Raw genomic sequence first — 24,482 nt, 5'->3', positions numbered from 1 at the left:
ACATGGGTCCAATGTGTGAAGCTTATTGCTGGTGTCCGCCACCATGATATTGTTGCAATATTGCTAAAAGTGGCAAAACAGCATTCTCACTCACAAAAAAATGGAAAGTCATTGGCTATGTGCTTTGGCATTTGGCCCTGGTGAGATTAACAGATTAGTTTGGAACGGTATCAGTACTTGTTATATCGGGACAGTGTAGTTTCATGGGAATATAAAACAGAATACAATTGTCCCAAATTGGTGCATAAGACTAATGGCATCCATAGAAAACACCTAAATAAAGTACAGAAAAAATATCAATGTCATTTGTCTACTAAGGTGGAACTACAACTTTTGTTAAGTATTTATAGTAGGAAAACATTCAGGGCATTAGTACATTTCATATTTGTTCAGCACCTATGTTATGGCTGATCAGTATTATATATCTTTATGCTAATGAAGCAAAACAAATCATGTTTTTGGAAAAAAATCTTATTTATTGATTATATGGCATTTCATTGGTACATATCACAAATTGAAATTTGATCAAGCAAGAAGAGGAACTAGCATAAAGTAACCAGTGGTGTTTGCAAGGCCTTACAGAACAGACGCTTCAATGCCATTTTCTAAATAAACAAATTAGTCAAATCTCAGAAGAATTTTATTGAAGAAGAATATCTAAAGTCAATTATGTTTCTGCAGTAAACCACAAAAGTCATTCAGATTTGTATGGTCAGCATCGGTGTACACAACCTGGACATAGTCACAGTGCTTTGGCATAAAGTCATTCAGACTTCATTAGTGTCATAATAAAACCACCTACAGTCACACTGATGTGGCATTATTCATTCAGAATCATCACTTTCTGAGGTGAATCTGTTGGTTGATATCAGGAGTACTGTTCATCTTCCGGCGAGTCCCTTGTCTGAATTGTGTGAGCAGGATCTTCTTAAATGTAGCTGGTGTGAGATTGTGAAATCCAGGTACCTGAAACATTTCATAACATCTTTAGAAACTTGTTAGTCAAAAGTTATGAAACACACACATATTTACAAATGTTTAAAGTTGTTTTCTCAAACAGTGAGGTATTGACAATTTATCTTGCAACTGATATTTAACCAATCTTTGAACATGTAAATAAGCCATTGCAAACAGTAAAGTGTTCAGAAAATACAAAAATGTATCCGGTCTTCTAAAACAATACCACAAGGTTCACCTGAATTTTGGTTGAATGTTTGCATTACATCAAAATGTAAGGAAGGGTAAACAAGACTATGCAAAACTAAGTTACATAGGTTCTTACATACATAAATACATAAATGCAACTATTCATAATTATCAAAACACATGTCATGTAAGTGATCTCAAAATACAACATAATGAGCGAGTGAGTTGGTATAGTTTCATGCAGCTTGTTAGCAATATTCCAGCTATGGGCTTCACACATTGTACCCATGTGGTGAATTGAACCCGGGTTTCAGAGACTGTTTCACCCACTAGGCTACCCTTGCACACCAAATACAAAAGAAAGTATATTAGGAATTCAGACAATAGATATTCTCACCAAATTCATTAATTCATTAATGGAAGCTATATTGAAATTCAAATTTTGACAAATTAGGATGAGACTGTAGAAGCATTTATCTAAGTTATTATGGATATTAAATATCTACCGTTAATTGGTAGTCCATCATAGACAGTGATAAGAAATTCAACTGAAAAGTACAACCTGAACCATCAACTAAAAACTATGTATATTACATTAAAGGGGCCGGTCATGTATTACCGGTATGTTCTCATTCATTTTTGACACAACCCTCCCTGAAAGAAAATGCAAAGCACTTTATATTTTATTGTCCATTTTGTCAAAAGTCTCCCCTAGAGACTCTCACATTTTAGGGTGACCCTCCCTGTTTGTTCTGATCTGAATTCAAATATTCATGACTCATTATCATATTTTATCATTCATCCTATCTTTTTTGAAAATTAACTAAATAAAGATTAACTATAACATGCAAATCTGCCAAAATATTGGCCTGGCAAAGTTTAAATTAATCATAATTACTGTTATAAAGTTTTGGATCCATCGTCTGTTTCTAAATACAGTGAAACCCAACTTTGACTTGTGTGGCATTGTTGAATCATCTACCCAATGTTCTTTATGCATTGATATGCATCTGCACAGAGTGGTCAAAGTCTGTGTCTGACACATAGTGTGCTACAAGGGAGACATCAGTTTGTGTCTAGCCAAACTGTCTGATAATCTCAAGGGCTGCCTTGGTAGCATCAAGGGATGTAGCTAATCCTAAATAAACATAAAACAAGTGACATCATCTCTTCTACAGAACACATGATCAAAGCCTGCCCCACCTTTGATGTTTATTACCTTGCTACTCTAAAAACAGCTAATTAGCAAAATGAACTCAATGTCAACTCATTGTGGACTAGGGATTAACAGGGCAATTAGTGTCGGGTGGGTATTAGTACTTGCAATTGTCTGTTAATTACTTAATTGAGTAGTGATGGCTTAGTCAGCTGTGCCTTTACAATTGTTATTCAACTTATCGAGTCAGTTTACTATGTACCATGCTTCTTGGGACCAAGGAAATGTATCTTGCTGGATAACAGTTTTTTTCTAATTTATCAGAGATCAGAAATAATAATAATGACGTTTTTGATGTGCATTTCTTTGTTGTGTTCACTAGGATGATGGTGATGGTGTTTGAATTATTAGACACTATTTATTCCAAAAGAGGAATAGGGTTGGTGAAGAGGCAAAGCTTATTTGAACAACATATATATTGATATACAGAAACTGTACAACAAACAGATTAACTGTATCTACAGTTGAAACTATCATGATGCAAATTTTCACTGAATCAAAGTCATATCTTTTCAAGACTCAGATCAGGTTGTAGTGATTGAAGGTCACATTAAACTTGCTAATTTCAAATCATTCATCCCACACTTATGATTTGGTTTGTTGTTTTATGCCGCACTCAAGCAATATTCCGGCTATATGTAAATAATCGAGTCTGGACCAGACAGTCCAGTGATTGACATCATGAGCATCGACCCACACAATTGGGATCAATGACATGCATCAACCAAGTCACCGAGCCTGATCGCAACCTGATGGCGTTAGTCAACTCTTTAGACGAGCATTGTCGCCCGTTACGGAAAGTATTGGGTTACAAATATCCCTTGTAAAACCTTTCAACATGTTCAAATGACACATCGAAAGGCCATTGTGAAAAATTGCACCATGTTAGGATTCTTAAATACAGTTTCAGCTTGACATTGAGTACTTTAAACTTTAAAGTGAAAAATACATTCACAACAGTCGGTGAGTAAATTGGAGTAGGGGAATAATTTCGAAGGTAAACTTGTTTCAACGTTTAACAACTACATGCATTTGTGTTTGTATGAGACGATGTGTGTTTAATTCCATATATTTTACTTCAAAGCATGTTATCACAATAAATTGAGTCGGGTATCGGATTAGTTGGAGTAGAGGCTAATTTCTATTGTAAACCTGTTTTAACATTTCACAATTATTGGTCTTTGCAAGTTATCAATCCTAGTTTAATTTCATTTATTTTACCAAGGTAAAAAAAAAAATAAGGTGTCATTTTCGTCAAGTAATAATCGCCGTTTTCGCTTTCGGCGAGTATTTCGCCAGTCAGTGCTGTTTTGCTAAGGTGTCGTTTCAGCTATAACCCGCTTATTGCACATTATTAGTTTCAATTTATATTTATAATCATTTTAACCACTGTAATAAGTAAAAAAATGAAATAAAAGTATATAGAAAATAAACAAGCACTTGTTATAAAATGTGCATCCGCAGGCAATATTTATAAGATAATCCTGCATGTAGCTGTGGCCATCACACTGAAGATGCACTTCACTTCTTTTTCATATGTCCAAATTACAATGATTTAAGACAGAATATGTACTATTATGTTAAGGGATATGATCTAAATTCAATTCTATTAGGTAATCCTGAAAGGACGTCAAAAATAAACTTAGAAATTCTTAAATCAGTAGAAGACTACATTCAGCTATCCAATAGGTTTTGTGATTGTACATAGCATCTTAAATTTATAATACTATTCCTTGCCGTATATTGCAGTACACTATTACTACTAAAAATGCGACCTGACAGCGCCGACAACGTAGTTTCTATAATTAGAACATGTATATAATTGTATTCCTTGACTGTACTTTTGTCATATCATATTGTATTCTAATTCTGGAGCGGTATTCAAATAAGTTTTTGCTTGTTTACCCATCCAGTTCACATATAAATGTTTAAAACAATATTTAGTAAACAAATAATTTAAACTCATGCCACAACATAGCGTGTGAAGACGATAGACCACTGAAAAGAGCATATATATGCACATCCAATGACCCCTGACATCACAAGGCATTGTTTTGCCAGGGTGTCAGGCAACAGAATACTACGAATTACATCACAGGGTACTGTGACCTGTTTGAAAAGTTAGGTACTGTATTCTAAAGGTAGGCCCAAAATTCTAGACAATCCAGTGATTGATATTGTGAACATCAATCCACACTGTTAGATGGTCACTGTCAGATGCCATGAACCAGGTCACTGAGCCTGATCACCTGATCTATTAGGTTATCTCTTATGGGTGAGGCTAAAACGGCACCTCAGCAAAATGTCACTGATTTCTCCAACGAAAACAGCACCTTGATTTGGCAAAAAGGGCTACTAATTGTTGTCTGTTATCTGGAGAGACATGTTGATTCCTGGCCGAAATATATATAAATGAAATTTCTATAAAAATACTATTTATTTCCTACTTACTAAAATAAATATGACATATATAGTATACCTGTTGTCCAGTTTCTTGACATTTTCGCCAGACTCAGGTTCAGCTTGACATTGAGCTAATCTGAGTAAAGCTACTTAAAACTTCAAAGCATGTGATCTTTCAATGATAAGTTTAGTTGCACCTCCCAATCAGAATCATGAGTAAATTTGAGCAGAGGCTAATTTCTAATGTAAACTATTTTTAGGTGACTAACATTTAACAATTATTTGTGTTTGCAAGTTTAATTGCATTTATTTTACTTCAAAGAAATCAAAGCATATTATATTTTCACAATAAGTTTAGTTGCGTCTCCAAATCAGAGTCGGCAAGTAGATGCTAGTTTTTAATGTAAACCTTTTTGAAAATTTCTGAGTTATTTGTGTTTACAAGTGACCATGCAAGTTTAATTTCATGTATTCGGGCATATTCAGACCCAAGGTAAAAAAAATAACAAGGTGCTGTTTTCACCAGGCAATAGTAGGCGAGGTACTATTTCCCTTTATAGTATTACCCTCTCTTACAACTAGCATAGGTTGATGGGGACCAATTCCAACCCGGAATCCCCAAATGAGTGGGTATGGTTTTACGCTGTTTTTAGCAATACCACAGCAAGGGACACCTGACATAGACTTCACACACTGTACCCATGACAAGAATCGAACCTTGGTCTTCAGCACTTCAACCACTAGGCTACCCCACCGCCAAAATTCCCAACATGATAAAGTTGTCATCACGGTATTCTTCAACAAGTTCAAGTGAAAATATCCATACCTTTCAAATGTCTTATCTTCCACTTCACTATGTTCACTGTTGCAAAACTCCTGTCATTTAATTTGTTCTTGATTATTCACACCTGCAAAAGTAAGTTTAGTCGGTACGGTATGAACTAAAAAAATGAGTCACTATAGAGTATCTAGATAAAGGAATACAAGTAAGCAAACATATTTCTACATCATATACATTAGCAAGGATTAACATAAATTAGGTAGATTGCTTATCCTACAAAAATTAAATCACACATTTACTAACATATATAACACAGAATAAGTGGCTTACAGAAGATAAATAACTTTAATACGTGATCAATATGATTAACATATTCCTTACCTGAATCAGAGACCATATAACAGTCTATGTATTATGGTCTCTGTCTGAATATGTCACATCTTCAGCTCCCTGCAATCGAGGTTGTGAAACATTTCTGCTGTAGGAATATTACATCCGCTGGGATATCCCTTGTCACACTGCCTGGCATGGTAGGCAAACGCATATTCCATACACCACATAGATATACTTCCTAATACACACTGTCGAAATCCCCGCGGCTCCCAATATGGCCTGTATGAACTGTAATCGGCCAACCTCGTCTCTTTCCGTAACTGCTGCAGAAATGACCGCTCGTCATTCGTGACCAACTCGTGTTATTCCGGGACAAGCAAGTCTACCCATAATTCCCTGTATGGCCGAGGGCGCCATTTTGGAACACAATTGTAAACAAACACTCAAACCTCGTGTACTCGATGTACACCGTGATGCTTGATTGCGATATGCTTACCTCGTGTATCGATACATTGTTCTCAATCACCCGTAACTCGGAAATCCCGGTCGAAATCCACCTGAGCCATCCACAACGAGGACGTCAAGTATTTCGAAAACTCGATTGACAGCCGAAGGAAGGAAGAGCAGCTTGCAGATGCCAGGTATGTAGCAGGGCTTCGAGACATAATGTTCCATGATTTCTATACAGAGATCTTATGGAATGGATTGATGTAGATATTTTCCTGTTCTCCATGTTACTACTGTAAACGTCAAGGGCCTTTTAGTTTTGTTGTTTTCGGAAACCCTTTGTTATTATTATGATCAAGTGTTTGTTGTGACATGGTATTTCTATTTGGGCTTGCATAAGAGCTACAGGTGCAGGACTTTTAAGGGTCGTGTCCTTATTCTCAACATAACGCTGGGATTTGATGATGAGGGTTAGTTACCAAGGGTATAAATCTGGCAAAGTGCATGTCAAACAAAACGTGGCATTCAATTCCAATCATGTGTTGCCACCTGAACCACCTGAAAGTGAGATATGGATTACAATGAATAATGACAGCTTATCAATCTTTAACAAATTCACACTGAAACATTGAAAGGATAAAGACAACTTAGTTGTTTTCTGTTTCAGCATGTTCAGGGTTTGTGGGCAGGTTCACAGACATCCTCAGGGAGGATACCAAGTATTGAGTGAGTATTTTTGTTTGTGATAAATACAAACTACATGTATTCATCATGGTATATTTCAATGTAATGTGAAACGTCACACTCACTGTGAGGCTGTGATGGCAGCCTGTAAATAATTGAACATGGACCAGGCAATCTAGTGATTGTTATTTTCAGCAAAGATCCATGCCCTCAGAGTATGATGACAACCTAGTCTGACCACTCAATTCATTAGTTGATTAGTGTTTGCAGCGGTAGAAACTAACACTTTCAGTCCACTAGTCCTAAAATGATAGCATATAGCAAAACCTTTAAAATGTCAAAATGACCAGTGCCAATTTCTAACCCTGGTGTTTGGATGTTGTGTTTGTGTGTGTATGTATGAGTGTATTTAGGTTGGTTTGTTGTTTAACGCCGCACTCAGCTGTATGACGGCGGTCTGTAAATAATCGAGTCTGGACCAGACAACCCAGTGATTCATATCATGAGCATCGAGCCACGGAATTTAGATCAATGACATGAATCAACCAAGTCAGAGTCTGACCACCCGATCCCGTTAGTCACCTTTTACGACAAGCACAATGGCCTTTTACGGCAAGCATGGGTTGCTGAAGACCTAGTCTACCCCTGAATCTTCACGGGTCGAGTGTATTTAACTTATATCATGAATCCTATACTTGTTTCTCTGTGCTTTTACAATGTAACCCAAATTTTCTCGGGAATAATAAAGTATTCTCTTATTTATATCATTTCTGAACAAAGTTTCATATCAAGGTTAGATCTCTGTCAAAACAGTGCCATGGAAAAGCCAAACAAATAGCCTAGAAATAAAAGTAAATACTGCATTGCATTAATCTGCATTTCAAGAAAATGTGGCAATAATTCATGGAATGATATTCACCTCGGTGAGGATCTCTCTGCATTGTCGAACAAGTTATTTCCTATGTAATGTATGTGTTGAATGACCCTGACTTTGTTGTCAAAATATTGTTTTAACATTTGTTAAATATGGGGATAAATGTCATCTCTGAATGTTTGACATGAATTATTATGATTAGGGTAGTTCTAAGTCGGAATCACAACCGGGGTCTTTTCATTTGAATCAAATGTACAACATGTACAGTTTGGACATTTCTGTGATGTGAATGCTACTTATGTTTGTAGAATGTCCGGATGAATAAAAGAGACAGTCATCCGTGCAGCATCAATGCAAAGAAAGACCATAGAAGAGCAACAGTGAGTGGTAAATATTTTGAAATTATTCTGTTTGGTTCATATGGTTATTTTGCAAATATGTCTTCAGTTTGTTCCTTATCGCTGTAGGCACGGATGTCCTATTATCTAAGGCACTACAATTTTCTGTGCAGAGTTGCATCTCTTGGGCTTAGCAGAAACCTATAGTCATGGGTTCAAATCCTGGTTCTCCCCGATTATGTTGCTAGGTTTGTCAGCATTATACACATACTCGTGGGATTCATCAAAGACCTGCATCACTTAGGACTTTCTTCTCACATCAAACTAACATGCGGTGATATATCTGGAATACTGTTCAAAGCAGTGTTAAAGCCAAATCATTTATTAACACTGCATCCAGCAATAGTTTGGCTATATGACAAGGATTGTGAATATATATTTTTCCATGTTGATGAGTTGAAACAATCACTAAATGACATCTCTTAAAAAGATTCCCAGCATTCCAAGCCTAATTAATAGATAAGGTTGTGATTGAGTAGGCTCATTGATCACATGTAATCATACCACAGTGATGTGGGATATTGTCCATAATAGTTATCATCGGTTTGTCTGGACCGAGTTCATAACATTAGTCACTGGTTTGTCTGGTTGAGATTTGAGATGTGATTATCTTAAATGTTTAGCATATAGACTCACATATGACAACTTAAGTGATTTTGCTGCCTTCTATCTGTAAGTACATGTGGCAACAATTCTTTTTGATTGCTAAAATCTTTTTACATAATGCTGCAGAAACTGAAGTCCTGCTTGAGATCCCTGGATGAGTACTCCAGGTTGACAGTCTGGAAGGACCAGACAAGGGAGTCCTAAACAGAGGCTGCACCCCTTCAGATATCAGAGGTGATTTGCAGACAGCGATGATGAGGGTCCTGTTATTTCAATGGAGGCCGACCGAGAAATAGTATGCCAAATGGTACTGGGACACACAAAGGCTGGTCTGGCTAATGTGAGAAGACCAACCAATGCCAAGCTGGAGTGGAATTCTTCCAGGACATTCAGGAAATTCTTGTAAACACTTGAAAGGAATGATAAATGGGACTTATTGTCTTTAAATGTGGACCCAAACACCAAATGGAAAGTTCACAATTCTACTAACACAATGCAGCAGAGATAGAGTCTAACTGGTATCCCCTCATCCTGGTTCCTGTTCATCCATGGCAATATAGAAAGAAAAGGAGGATTGAGGGAAAGTAAGTCATCTGAACTGGTGAACATAATCCGTAGGTACTGTCAAGCGAACAGTTATCACACTCTGTTATGAGTATTGAAGAATAGGATGAAATTGCATACTGCATCAGGAACCATCATGTGAACACTGTTCAATGTGCGATATACTATAGGCATATGAATAAAAGAAATTGATAATTTGATTGTTGCTTATGTTTCATTTGCCAGCTGTGTAAATGGGGATGTTTCATGATTTTGCCTCAGTTTAATAGCCACACTTATCTTATGAAACCATGCATTGCTTGGGCATCTCAAGATAAATAACACATGTTTCCTTTGCTCTGAAAATGTCTGATGACACATTGATCTGTTATGTCAAAGGTTAAAGTCACAACCAGACAAAAAGTTTGTTTGTGGTCTAACTCTTCCTTTGGGCAGGGGTCGAAGTTGGAAAAAGGTCGTGTGTGATCTATATATACTACATTTTCCCTTAAATTGCCTTTTCTAACTTTTAGTAACTCTTATACATATACTGGTTACATTACTTCCATATTTTGGTCAATGATATGTTGAATTCTACCAAAGGACTGCATATTTGGTTTATGTGCTGGATAGCTCTTTGAAATGTTTTTGAAATATTTATCACTGATATTGAAGGTCAAATTCACACTCAGAAGTGATAACTCATGAGGGTTTGAAGTGTAAGATCAAGGAAACAGTGAAGGGGTCATTCATTAAGTATTTCTGCAATTATAACTAAAATGCCTATTTCTGGAGATATTTGTGAAGTATTAAGCACATCGTTGTTTTATTATTTGAATACACATATATGTGCAGTGGTTACAACTCCAGTGTCAAATTAACTGTCAATCCCTTTTAATAAAATAATTCACAGTAACTGAGGAAGAGCTTACTGTAGTACCATAAAACTAGGGTGAGGCAAATGTCAATGAAGTTAGTATTTTGGATATAACAAGTACATGTACCGTTACAAATAGTCTTATTATCATCTCACTAGGACCAAAGGCCCAAGTGAGCACATTGTCAATGACTTTTTCTTTTTCTCAGTACAAACTGGAAGTCTGGACATGAATTTTAAGGATATCATTATACAAGAACTGATGTTTGTTCATTAAATACCATTAACATCCGAAAAGGACAAAATATGAAATTGAACAATTTTCTTCTCCAAAAATGTTTTAGGAGGATATTTACCATTAAAATAACACAGAATATTACAACAGGTACCTGTAATGCACAGGCTAACATTATTTACCAGAAGCAAGTCATGAAGAAAATTTGCATCCGGATACCTTCCGGATACCTTCCGGAAACCTTCCGGAAACCTTCCAGATGCCTTCAACAACCTTCAAATTGCTTGGTATTTTCAAGTTAATTTTTTTATGTGTTTCACACTTAAGTGAACAAAATGCACCCCCCAAATTTTGACATTTTTTTGGGAAGGTTTCCGGAAGGTTTCCGGAAGGTATCCGGGCCGGATCCAAAATGGGAAGGTATCCGGAAGGTTTCCGGAAGGTTTCCGGAAGACGGAAACCTACACTTTTTTTGCTGTGTGGTGTCGCTGATTTCTTGTCAAACCTGGCATGTGGCAGCAATTCAATAATGAATGAATGTTAGCCGATCAGTGATATAATCACTTTTTAATAGTCGTACCATCGACTCTGCTATTAGCAGAGATTTCTTGTGGCAATGGAAAGGGTTTTGTTGCTTATATCTATACAACACGTGAACTAATGATGAGTATCTTTTGGTGTTGAATACAGTTGCTATAAATTTGGACAGTAATATCAGTTAGTGTTTAAAATCATAAACTAAAGCAAAAAGTGTATATCTTTAATATTTCATACACATACAACCTACATACACTTTTTTATTTATAGCTAACGCCACAAGAATACATTATCCACATTCACCTTGCCAGCAGCTGTGGCAGACACGGCTGTTCTATGAGGTCGGCAGGAGTAATGGACTCTTCAAATTCTGATGAAGAACAAAAAGGTTTGTCATTTGTAGAAAGTTACAACATTTAGAAATGGTGATTAATTCCATATTACTCTTTTAGATAACTACCATCGATCACATGTTCATCATGCAGATTGCATGGTGGCGTGTTGTGTTTTCTATTAAAACGCTAGGCACATTCTACAGTATATGCTTTCGTATGCATGTAACGCTTACTGGTATTCCAACATGATTATGTGCAACATAGTTCTCTTAATGTAATAGTATTACCCATCAATGTTTGACATTAACATGCGATGGTATTCCCTTTAGGAAAGCGATGGCCTTCTTCTGGAATATCAGTTTTGAAAACATTTAACATTTTCAGAGAATTGCGAGTGATATAGGTTCTCCATATGAACTTTCTTACATAGTTGACTTGTGATTTCATTTCACGTTTCGTTACAATGTTTACCAGTTTAAATGGAGAACAAAATCGTGTCGTGAAACGCCAGAGATAATATCTGCCAAAATATATTCTTTTGGCAGTAAAAGGGAAAATAGTAGTTTACTGATTTCATTGATAGTAATAACTATTTCTTAATTATGAACTATGCCTTCTATTTTCAAGTGCAGAGGTTCTACTGCTTACAAGTAAACAGAAAGAATTAAGAAGCATGATTTATGCAACACAGTTAGGGAATGAAACGCATAGACAGCAACAATAATTTCAAAACAAAAATTCGTTGATGGAAAGTATTTTTTTTGCATTGCTACATGAAAAAAAAACCGTGTACATGATCTTTTTCACGTAGCAGTGTCAAAAACGGGTTTATTGTCTTTGGTAGAGTTAATATCGATGAACTTTGATATCTGCTTGATTTAATTTCTTGGGAAGGTTTAATACAATTTACACGTGCAGGTAGTGAATTTGTCAGGGGTTTCTTGTGAAGGGTTATAATTAGGCTATACACAATCTACCGCAGGTTGTTGGGAGCATGATACTCACACACGTTGTTTTGTAATGTGAATAGCACACAATGACTGTTCAGCTGTCAGGTGCTCGTAAAAACTCTTTCGTTTAACCGTAAAGAACGCTTACATCATGCCACGGCTTGCTGACAATCAGCGTCGACGCGCTGTGAATATGTTGCAAACAGGGATGGCGCTACTCGAAGATGACAGACGTTTAATATCTATATACACACTCATGACATGTAAGAATATTTTTTTAATTTGAAGTTTACACGATATACGGCTTTTCCATTGGACGATAGGTCGGTCACATGACCGCGAAATTGACGTTCATAAGTGTATGAACGACACAATTTGACGTTCATACGTTTTTAACGAGACCGTGTTCTTGAAATGGCGTAAACACTGACGGACTACTTCCACATTCCTGGGGAAACCCCTGGGAATTCCCTACCACGAAAACATACATACGTTCTTTCTGATCATTTAGAACCTTTATTCTTGGTCTCAGCGTTTCAGTATACGTTGAGAAATGTCAGAGAGCGTGACTGCATGATTGTTCACGAATATCCTCGCTGCAGCCTATCCTAATGAACAAACGAAGAAATCCACATCTAAACTATCGTAGTATCGACTTGATCCGTGTCTAGGCTGACATTGACCGTCTTCAGCAATCTATGAATTTACCTTAGTGTCTGTTTGACGTATCTTTATTCACCTTTCAATGATCGGCCAGTTGATCAATGATGACTAACACATGTAACCGTCACAGGTTCATTAACAACTTCGGAAATCTCTCCCGTCACGTTTATCGTGTCGGCCATTTTGACGTCTTGTACTTGATGTAAATGTATTACGACGCGCTGTCATTGTGACAGACTTACTGACTCAGAGGTAGTTCTTTACAGACCTTTCTCATCTAATGAGGATATGATTTGAATACATGTGCTGCGTAAGAGCATGTTGTGCATCCATACGCCCATGTCACCTCTCTTTTTGAAGAACTATTTTACTCCGCGATGTAGCTGTCAGTGTAAACATGAAGTCACACGTACTAAATAAACTTGTGTTTAGATCTTGGCCTACATCCTTTGGGGTAAGAAATTGTGATAAAAAAATGATAAGAATTGACCTTCACTTTGTGTCGCAAGCTCCGACGTTCATACAGTTTGGCCCTCATTCTATGAAGGTTCATACTCCAATGAACTCACACAAAGTGAAGGTCAATTCTTAATTGAATACCATTTTTTCACCAGTCAAGACTCAACATGAGATACCTATTTAAAGGATGTTTATAATATTTAGTGAAGTTAGAAAGTCGAGGGCATTATCTGTTATTGCCCAGGGCATGCATTCCAGCAACTGACTGCCGGCTTTCCAGTTTATGAGTGAGTGAGTTGGGTTTAACGCCGCTTTTAACAGTATTCCAGTTATATCGCCGCGTGTCAGCTTAATGTGGGAGGAAAGCCCCAAGTGATGCAGGTCTCAGACATTTACTACTTCGGTGAAACCCACGAGCACGGGTATGGTGCTGACAAACCTAGAAACATAATTGGGGAGAACCGGGATTCGACCCACAATCATAAATTTCTGGCGTGCCAAGGGACGCAACTCTGCGGCGCCTTAGACGACTGGGCCATCCGTGCCCCCTCCAGTTTATGAAGTCTATAATACAGCATTATAATGCATTGGTTCTAATTTTGACGAACAAATTACAGTTATTTCTTTTATGTGGTAACAGGTGCAGTCAGATAGTTAATTATATTAACCCCGCGTCGTTCGTGTTGTTTATGGCAATGTTTATTCACACCTAGAATAACAGTACCACAATATAATAAATTAATTTGTCATCAGTAACTAATGGTTGGAATTGATACGTTTAGATAAAACTGTGCAAGGTGTAATGCAAATTAATATAAACCCACTTTGTGTATAAAAGAAACAAACAAAATGGTTCTAATGTAGTGATGATCCGGGTTCCAATTAATTCATGCCTTTCAAAATGTCAATGAGTGTAAACTAAATTTTAGTCTTCTGTAACAAACACTATCCATCAGTACACACAACGTGTTCATGTACCACTGCTGTTTTGAGCAACATGTGACGTATATATATATATGGTTAATGCACTGATTATAGAATACTAAAAATGTACACCCGGCATTGATAACGTCATTCGAGTCTCATTTTGACTTGAGGTCGGTTTGACGTCACACTAGAAACGACGTCATAGCTGAAGATTATTGCCGTCATTTGACAAATTGCGATTTCATTGCTGTTGTGGCTTGCTGTCCTCATATGTAAACACTAAAATTCGTCTCTGTATGTAGACATCCTCTGCGGTAATAAATAGAACATTATGTTCGTGTTCATGCCACACTATGTTTACGACAATCGTGCTAAAATACCGGTAATTATTTCCCTCGTTATTACGGGCTTCCAATATATATATGAGATGTGTTTACGCTCTAATATAATTTTAATATATTTTTTTCGACATACAGTAATCTACGGTTATAACGAACACGCTTATAACGAACTGACGGATATAACGAACTTACTTTTTTGGTCCCGACTATTTGCTGTAGTTATGTTGTATATATGCATATAACGAACTACGGTTATAACGAACTAAAATTAGTAGTCCCTTTGAGTTCGTCATAACCGTACTTTACTGTATTTGCGTTCCGACGTAAATGCCAGCTCAACGATACATTGCATACAGTATTGTTCATGAAACTGGAAACGTAACATACAACGAATCATTCACACACTTGTCCACACATATATATTTATTGCCTACGATCATCAGGCATAATGAAACAGGGTTTTCAGTTTGACCCTTTCTTTTTTGCACGGCTTGGGAGTTTACCATGGTGACAGGTGGAAATGAGCTGCTTCTTTTGTTTAGCTTGTTAGATGTTAGCATGAGAATCTCCTTGTCCATCTTCCCGAGGCAAGTGAGTTAACTGACTATAAAAGTCCAGTTTCCCCCCTTGCCGAACTAGGCTGGCATTATGGAGTTACATTTTGGCTGGGCTAACGAGTCTATGCATAGTCCAATCAAAATCGCGCACCGAAATCGAAATCCGGTTCGTAAACTGTCATGCAGATTTCGGTCGACTGCAGGATTTGCAAAATATGTGCACCGCTAACTCGTTGTCAACAGATATTTTCTATATCTTTTCATGTTTTTAATCAGGGTGCTCAAGTGATTTGATGCACTTCGCGATGTAAGACTCGTTTGATCACAATATAGATCTTGATTATCGATCAGATCGTCTTGACTGGGCGCCACCGTTTTGTTTGAAGCAAATGCAAGTGATACGAGAGGTGGAATCAGATTGGTCAATAGGAGAGGCATAGAAAGGACATTACTCGTAATAGTATTATGTGGAATTCATCCTCTATCTCATTTGAATTACAATTATGACAAATTCTTTTACATTTTTCAACATTTTTCCATCTTCCACAATTCATGTAGATGTTTGCACCTCCAGTTCTTAAGAGAGCTAAGTATCTTCTATGCATTAAATATTTTGGCAATACACATATGGTTCCGCATTTAATGAAAAGTTGTATTTACTGTAACTATCGAATCTTGTACTTTCTCTTAATTTTGCTTGACATTCTTGAAAAGAAATATGTCTTAATCCAAGTTTAATCATACTTATTAAATAATCAATATTACCAACTCCTTGAGAGAACCAAACTTCTCCAAGACCTATCAAACATAAAGATTATCTAATATTTATTACCCAATTGCTCCTATCACATTCATCTATTAAAGTGTTTTAACATATTATACTACTTTTTTGGTATTTGTCTTCTGACATGTGTATTAATCTAAGCCAATATTTAATACATTGTACAAATGAATCAAAAGGGGTATCTACGAAATTCTCCCACAGCCATGGCATTTTGATTTGTGACGGTAAACCAAGAAATCTTTTACATGCATAATTCTGAATTTTTTCAAGTGGAACAAATGCATTGGTGCCCCAAATGTCTGCACTGTATAATAAAATAGTCTCAATCTTTACATCCAATATTTTTAAAAATATGTCATGAGACAAGCACCCGAGTTTATTTAATGATTTTAAAATTTCACAAAGTTCTAGTTTACCTTTCTGGTATGTTTATTTCACGGTTTTTGAGTAAAACATAACACCAAAATGTTTATATTGTTTAACAATTTCGACATTTTGGTTATTAAAAGTCCATCGTTCTTGGTTTTTTTCAAAATTTCATATTTTCTTAATACCACTATTTCTGTTTTGTCTAAATTAACTGTCAATTTCCATTTGTTACAATACTTATTGAGAGTATTTAGTTGGTTTTGTAAACCTGAAATCTTATCTGAAAACAATATATTATCATCTGCGAATAAAAGTATCAACAATTCTATATATTCAGGAAAAAGTTGTACGTGTACCTCTAATGTTTTCGTTGTCTTAAGTATGAACGAGTTCGTCTATATACAGAGAAAATATTGAAATGCTTAAAACACACCCTTGTTTTAAACCTATAGGAAATTCAAATGTATCTGAAAATTGTCCTTGAGACTTTACGGTATTTCTAACCTTTTCATACACAGATTTAAAAGCATTAAACATATTTCCTTTTAGACCTTTATGTTCCAAGAGGTATGGTAAATATGTTGTATCTACGGAATCAAAGACTTTTTTTTAAATCTACGAAAGCGACGTAGAATCTACCTTTATGTTTGGACAAATGCTTGTCTATTAGAGCATTAAAACAAAAATATTATCAGAAGTAGCGTAATCTTCGCGAAATCCAGCTTGTTCCTCCGATATTTTCTTAAAAACTATTTACCCAAATTGTTAATCTATTATTAATGATTGATGTATAGAGTTTGCTTAATACATTCATTAAAGTGATGCCCCCTACAGTTAGCTGGCTTTGTTTTGTCACCCCACATATGCAGAGGAAGGATTATACCTATGTTCCACGGATCCGGAAAAAGACCATTTTTAAAGTGATTATTAAATAAATCAAGGAGTTAAGGAATAAAGTATCATTGTCCTGCTTTAACATATTCCCCTGAAATTTGATCTAAATCTGGAGCTTTCCTATTTGTAAGATTGCTGATATCTTTTACAAGTTCATCGTTTCTTATTTCCCTGTTATAATCATCATCAAAATCCGTTTCATATTAGTTTGACATATAAATGTTAATATCACAATCCATCTCTGTATGGTCACTATGCAGTGTTGAAAAATGATTAAACCAATCCGTTATATTTATATTACATGGAGTATATTGATATCAATGGCCTCTAATTTTTCGCCAAAAGGTTTTCTGTCTTTTTTTAAATAAATTATCTAGATAACTTAGTCTGTTTTCTAAATGTGATCTGTTTTTTTCTCCGTATAGTCTTATTCTTATTTCTTCACGATCTATATTTTCTAAAGTTATCAGTTGTTCTTTGGCAATGCAGTTTTCTAAGCGCATGTCTCTCTTCTCTTCTTCCCTTTCTGGACTCGTTATCAAACCACGATTTTCGGCTTATATCGTTTCGACATTTAACAGTTTTTCGGAAACAACTACTTGCTTTACGAATTACATTAGTAAAGATTTCAATTGATTCGTTAACATTATGTTGTATGATAGATTTAGCATAATCTATTTGGTTAAGAGATATATTCAAAGCAAACTCCTCTGCTTCATCATCACTCCATACACTTGTTTCTATATAACTGGTCGAATTCTCATCCAATGATCCTTTTTTTCATAACTAATGATATTGGTAGATGACTAGATTCTGTCCTATTTTCAACATTACATTCATTTACATAATAATTATTTTCAATTGACGTTAAACAATACTCAACTAAACTACACCCGCATCTTCCATTAAATATAAAACTACTGGTCTTAGCCTCAGTACCATGTCTCCCGTTGACAATATATATACTTAGGGATACGCAGAGATCAATTAAAGATTTTCCAAAAGTAATAATGACGATATCCTCAGATATCTGTTCCTCAATCTCTATCTTATCTACATCATCTCGCTCTGTACTATCTGTGTTAGAAAACACTTCCTGTAGGTTCATTGTTCTAGCATTCAGATCACCTCCTATCAATAATATGGGATCATATCTGAACTTAATAACTTGATCTAAAACTAACTCTTCTAATTCAATAATACCATTCAAGTTTGTTGTCTTAATATCTGGAATATTGTGGTGGCATATATGTACATCCATACAACACGTCGTGATTATGACAAAATAAATCATGTCTAAACTTCAGAAATATACCCAAATGACAAGAATATAAATGTGAAACAAAACTACTTATTTATTTCTAACTAATACAATAATTCCTCCGGCATATCTGCCCGTATTAACTTTGTCAGTGAATCTCAATGCTGGCTGAATATACACAACAAAGTTTTTTTAAATAATGAGTCAAATCAAAGTCACGTTACCATGTGTCCATCACACCAATCACATCGGATCATTAACATATTTGACGTAGCGTGCGTTTTTGGTGACGTAGACGTCCTTTGGGTGTAACTACTTAATTGGGGGAATTAGCGGTAGTAGAACGGACACGACTAGCTATCACCTTATAAAACAGAGAAGGCTACTGAGTTGATCGCGTTTATTCGTTCGTAGTAGAGTGAAGTAAATTTTAATTATAATAACAAGTTAATATGCTACGTGTGCAACACGTGTTCAGAGGTAGAGTAATATTCATATAATTGTATACATATAATTATAATATTTCGATACGTGTACAACACGTATGATCATAATAATATAATCGGTATACAACAGATAATGACATGACTACTTAGATGTACAATAAGTATTTTAAGGTTGAACAGATGGTTATTAAAAGGCATTTATTACGAGAAAATATGTCCAGTAGAAAACAGTACACGGTCTCACGCTGTCATGCGTGGATATTTAAAAACATACTGTTATAACAGATAATATAATATTATGTAGGCCGACTCAGTTTTCATTGCTACTAAGTTACAGTCAAGTCATTGTTATGAGTATGTGTCACTGAATGCAGGAACGTATAAGTTATTGATATTGGTGCACATGCTCATGTTGGGATGTTGCCGTGCAATTTGTATGCTAATATACAAAAATATACGTTCGCGAGAGGAAGTATTGTCTGGACATTAAGTAAATGATAATTTTCCCAACGCTACGATATAGTAGAAATAGATCTAACCTACACCTAACGTATTAATATCGTAGCTGACAGAATAAGTTAACATTTAAGTAAACATCAACCTGGCTGGTCAGACTTGCATAATTGGCCACTGTCCCACAGCTGGAGTGACCGTGAGTTTAGCTGCATATGTGAAACATAAAATATGTCAGTAAGTGCATTCACTACACTGAATTTACTTTAAGAATAGTCATATTTGTTTACCGATATAGGTTGATTGATATATATTTTCTAATAGGAATTTTGTGTTAGAAGAAAGCTGTGACAATGCCATCTGCGACAGGAAGCTTTTGTCCTCAAAAGCAAAAAATAGAATTGACATAGTTAGATAAATGGTGATGCAGACATGATAATACAATGCAAAAAACAAAAGATGACATTTGACTTGTGTTCATCAAAGACGAAGTTTGGATACGTTAGGATACGCACCTTAGTTGGTTTTAAAGTATCATCATCCATGGCTTTAGTATATCCTCCATGGATTAACAGTATATATGTGTTGACAGGTTGCTGAAGATCTATTCTACCCTGGATCTTCACGGTTTGAATATATAAGTAGGTTGATAGTCCAGTTTGATGGACATAGAGAAAGAGCAATAATAGGAATGGTAATACAGTCTGGGCCGGTGGTGATTTCTAAGACAAGGCAATTTTGATTGGATTTCTTCTGTTTGAATATAAGAATGGTAAGACAAAGTAGAATGGATAGAACTCCTAACAGTATAGAAACGTAATACTCTGTTAGGTCAGGTAGAGAAAGGGTGTCGGGTTTGGATGTGGTAGGCACGAGCGGTTTGTAGTCAAAAGATGGTGGTTGTAAAGAATGAATAGGTCTGGCGTTGGTCAGAAGAGCAAGAGCAGTCGTTAAAGAACGTCATTTCAAGAAAAGCAAAATAACTAAGATTACTGAAAAGGACGACATGATGATCATGGATATAACAATAAAGTCATTAGTGTCGGGCCATGAATTTGGAATATTAATTTTACTATCCAATTAAGGTTCAGCTAGATCTTGGAAGACAGTTTCATCTTTTTTTGGCACTGGCGCTATTCTTTTGAGACTGAGATGGTCTTGGTTATCTCGTGCCAAATAATGAGAAAAGTTGTGTTAGTAGAGGTGAAATTGAGGATTATTGGTGATTGAGATAGCCCTTTTTAAAGAAGTATCTCCGGCAATAGCAGAAAGGGTAGAGTCATCAAAGAAATGTTGAAGAAGGGCAAGATTGACAGGGTGTAAACGAGTCAAGTGTGTTGTGTTGTTTGTGCAAGAGCTGAAGGATGCTGGGAGGAAGATAGATTCAGTTGACAAAGGAGCACGGAGACTTAAGGAGACTTAAGGAGACAGAAGGAACACACTGGAATCATACGTTGTAAGAAAGGATAGGGTAGGGATACGATAGATTAACACAGTGGAGTGGCCAATTTCAAGTAGAAGGGGTGGGGTGGGGGTGGGGTGGGGGTGGGTGGGGGTGGGGGTGGGGTGGGGGTGGGGGGGGTGCGGGGTGGGGGGGGTGCGGGGTGGGGGGGTGGTTGAGGTTAGGTTAAGTAACGAAAGTCACACAGGTGCTTTACTTGTGCTCTGTAGTTTGTAAAAAGGGCAAGCTCACAAGAAGGAACAGTGACAGGAGTTAGCAATATCCTGTATGGGCAGTGAAGAATGCTACGCCCAATACAGGTAAACACTTGGGTGTCTGAGAGAGTAACATAGTGCTGATCATCTTCACTGACAGCAAAGTATGAGGGGATAGATATGAGCTGAGTAGAATGGAGAGATGTCTCATTGACAGGTACAGGAAGAGAAATCATTTTATAAAGGTGTAATGGTTTGCCAAAGGAGGAAATTGGGAATTTGATAGACACATATAGACAATCACCAGCCTGACTTTATATAAACTGACCTTGCGAGAAGTAGAAGGAGGGATCTCTCTGCAGAAGTACAAAGTTGGGTCGACTGCTAGAAAGTACTTTGGTTAGGTGAAGGATAGTTTGATGTAGAGTTTCTTCTGAGACCAGGAGAGGAGACAGTCTATTATTGACCAAACTGAGGATGCCTAATTTTAGTTCCTCTGCTGGTGATCAACGACAGATGCCTGCCGTAGCTGATCCATCAGTAATCAGCAACAAACGAGGACTTTAAAGAATTGACGTCTCTGTTGAGAGTTACTGTTGCAAAATGAAAAGCTTCATGGCATTATGAAAGCAGGAGTCAACTAAGGACATATAAGAGGATAAATGTTTGGCACGTTGTTGGAGATTATTTGAGACTACATTTTCATGGCTAACAAGGGCATTGATATTTTTAGCTAAAATATTTACGTCATTGGTGGTAGCTGTTTCAAAAAGAGTCTTAGAAAAGCTACCAACAAAATTAAAAAGTGCCCGCTTTGACCGAGACCTAACATGCTGTTTGGAATTTGGTATGATACTATACACTAACTTCCTTGTGTCATCAAGTCTTGCCACACACCTGGTCTTGACAACATTCAGATGTGTTTGATAGTTGCGCCATTTGATACTATAGTGGCGTTTCCCATCCACCAGTTTGCACCAAATAACCTTCTGGACAGGGCATATCTGGCCAGGTGTCTGTTGTGATGAGGATGAGGGTGAGGATGTGCTTGGCGCAGGATGATGAGACAGTGTGTTTGTTTGTGAAGATGACAGGTTTTGTTGTGATGACTGCAGTGTATAATTTGTTGGCCATGAGATCACTTGATCTCGCAACGATTGACTGGCTGGTTGAGGTCCCTGTTTTGAGGTTAACCTGCTGATATCAGAGCCTTTGGGGTCCAGTGCTGTATCGCCCGATGTAGGGAGTGCATGGCCCGGCCCAGTGGTTGATGGTTCATTTGGGTTGGTGCCTGACTGGTTTGAGGCATTTGTCTGCCCGAATTAGAGCGTCCGATAGTGGTTGCTGTGGCCCGTCATTTAGTCTCAAAATGACTATTTGAGCCGATTAGCATGTACCTTTGATTTATGTTCCATGTTTTCAGAACATCTATGAAGTTTGAAGGTGTGATTAGGTTCAGTGGCTGAGATGTAGTGTGGACCTTTCCACGGTTGGGTAGGTTTGGGCGACATACCTTTTGTCACAGTAGGATTGTGTAAGAACACTTGCTGGCCAAGAGAAACGTTTGGCTCTTTTGTGATTTAGGATGTTGATATGCCTTGTTCATTTCTTGACTTGTTGCCATGTTTTCACGGGCAATTGCTTTTGCAACTTTGAGGTTCTTGAGGAGATGCCTCTTTACCAAGGGATGGTTTTCGCAGTAATGATATTTTAAATGGCAGATGCATTTCTCTGCCAAAGAGGAGATAGTGAGGAGAGTAACTGGTGGACTGACATGGTGTGTTTCTCATGGCCATAAGTAAACATGGGAGAATGTCAGCCCAGTTTGATTGGTCAGGTTTGCGGTATGCTTTCAGGACCTGAGCAATTGTTCTATTTCTTCATTCGACCATTCCATTAGTCTGTGGATGATAGGAGCTTGTGTAATGGTGTTGGACCTCGAAAACCTCAAAAGATTGCGTTGACCAATTTTGAGGTAAATTGGTGTCCTCTATCCATGAGCAATGTTTGTGGTGCACCATACCTTGTAAAAACCCCATTGAAGAGAACTTGTGCGATTTCCACAACATCCTGGCTTTTCATTGGAAATGCCTCAATCCATCGTGAAAATGAATTTATGGCCACAATAATATACTTGTAACATTCTTTGGTTGTTGGTCCAAGGATGTCTACATGGAGTCTGGGGAAGTAGTCTTCAATGGGCATTGGTACCATTGGTACTGGTGTGGAATGTGCAAATTAGACAAGCTTCACAGGACTTGATATAGTCTCCTATTTCTTGGTACATCCCAGGCCAATAATATTTTGTCATAATGACTTGACGTGTTGAGTCATGCCCAAAGTGGCATCCACCTGCATTGGAGTCGTAGTATGTATACAACAGATTCTTCCTGTCTGCCTTGGGTCCTGCAAGTTGGGTGACTATGGTGGTAGGTTCCCTCTTTGTACTCTATGTTTTGGTAGGAAGAAATGGTAAAGTATGCCATCATGAAGTTCATACTCTTGGGCACGACCTTGTAGACCATTGATTTGAGATGCCGTGTAATTTTTCAAGGTAATCAATGATTAGGCATAGGTCACTTGACTTTCATTGCCTCTCAGCAAGGTCATTGTCATGAATGTCTGTATCAACAGATTGCACAAATGGACCTGTTTGCTGGGGCTCTTTGTGATACACAAAACTAACAGAAATATGCTGTGACTCTGGATTGTTGGATTGTCACTGTTCATCTTCAAGCTGAGATGAAGAAGACTTTGGGATGGAGCTGAACGTATATCAGACATGACAACTTCAGCATAAGACAGTTGTTTAGAGCTAGATGTTGGCAAGGGAGAATGTACACTGAGGGTCAATGGAGGAGATGGAAATTCATCTGTCACAGGTGTTGATGGTTGTTCAGGGTAAGGAATTCTTGATAGTGACACTCCATTGGTGTTTGTTTTACCTGCACATACTCTTGGAGCATGATGGACCATCTGGCAAGGCAACCTGTTTGGGCTTTAATTTCTTTCAGACATTTCAGTGCATGGTGTTCTGTAAAGACTTTGAATTTCTTTGATGCCAGATACACACAGAAAGTTTTGATCCCTTCTATGACTGCCAGGGACCCTAGTTTGGTGATTCCCCCATTCTTTCAGTAGCATGCAAGGCCCGGCCTCCATAGCAAATAACATTCTCATTACCGAATGCATCTCGTTGGCCAATCATGTACCCTAGAGCTGATGTTGAGGCATCTGTTGTCAAAATATATGGTTGCTCTGGATCTGGATATGCTAAGATAGGAGTTGATGTTAATGCTTGTTTCAG

The 24,482-nt window shown here is 37.1% G+C and overlaps 1 protein-coding gene, 1 long non-coding RNA gene and 1 pseudogene across 3 annotated transcripts in view; 1 reads left to right on the top strand and 2 right to left on the bottom strand.

Annotated features, from left to right (window-relative positions):
* Positions 1-558: 558 nt before the first annotated feature.
* On the bottom strand, positions 559-6,496 carry LOC139454101 (uncharacterized). The gene is made up of 3 exons (XR_011652439.1): positions 5,928-6,496; positions 5,592-5,673; positions 559-966 (listed from the first exon to the last, which is right to left on the bottom strand). It is a non-coding gene; the product is annotated as an uncharacterized lncRNA (long non-coding RNA).
* LOC139454099 (sodium- and chloride-dependent glycine transporter 1-like) overlaps positions 6,280-24,482 on the top strand; it is a 39,406-nt gene continuing 21,203 nt past the window's right edge. The window contains exons 1-5 of one of the 2 annotated variants that reach the window (XM_071235600.1): positions 6,280-6,520; positions 6,994-7,052; positions 8,193-8,264; positions 9,015-9,472; positions 11,351-11,468. In XM_071235600.1, coding sequence (XP_071091701.1) covers positions 11,417-11,468 — 52 coding nt within the window. In that variant the 5' untranslated portion in view covers positions 6,280-6,520; positions 6,994-7,052; positions 8,193-8,264; positions 9,015-9,472; positions 11,351-11,416. Of the gene's footprint in view, positions 6,521-6,993; positions 7,053-8,192; positions 8,272-9,014; positions 9,473-11,350; positions 11,469-24,482 lie in introns of both variants that reach the window. The other variant, XM_071235599.1, reaches the window with a different exon arrangement.
* LOC139444207 (uncharacterized) lies at positions 19,663-22,971 on the bottom strand (annotated as a pseudogene).

This window comes from Haliotis cracherodii, unplaced genomic scaffold (assembly GCF_022045235.1).
Source record: "Haliotis cracherodii isolate W230 unplaced genomic scaffold, xgHalCrac1.p SCAF_10, whole genome shotgun sequence".
In the NCBI taxonomy this organism is placed as follows: Eukaryota; Metazoa; Mollusca; class Gastropoda; order Lepetellida; family Haliotidae; genus Haliotis; species Haliotis cracherodii.
The sequence above is the reverse complement of the archived record's forward strand: the minus strand, read 5'-3'. Positions and strand labels throughout refer to the sequence as shown.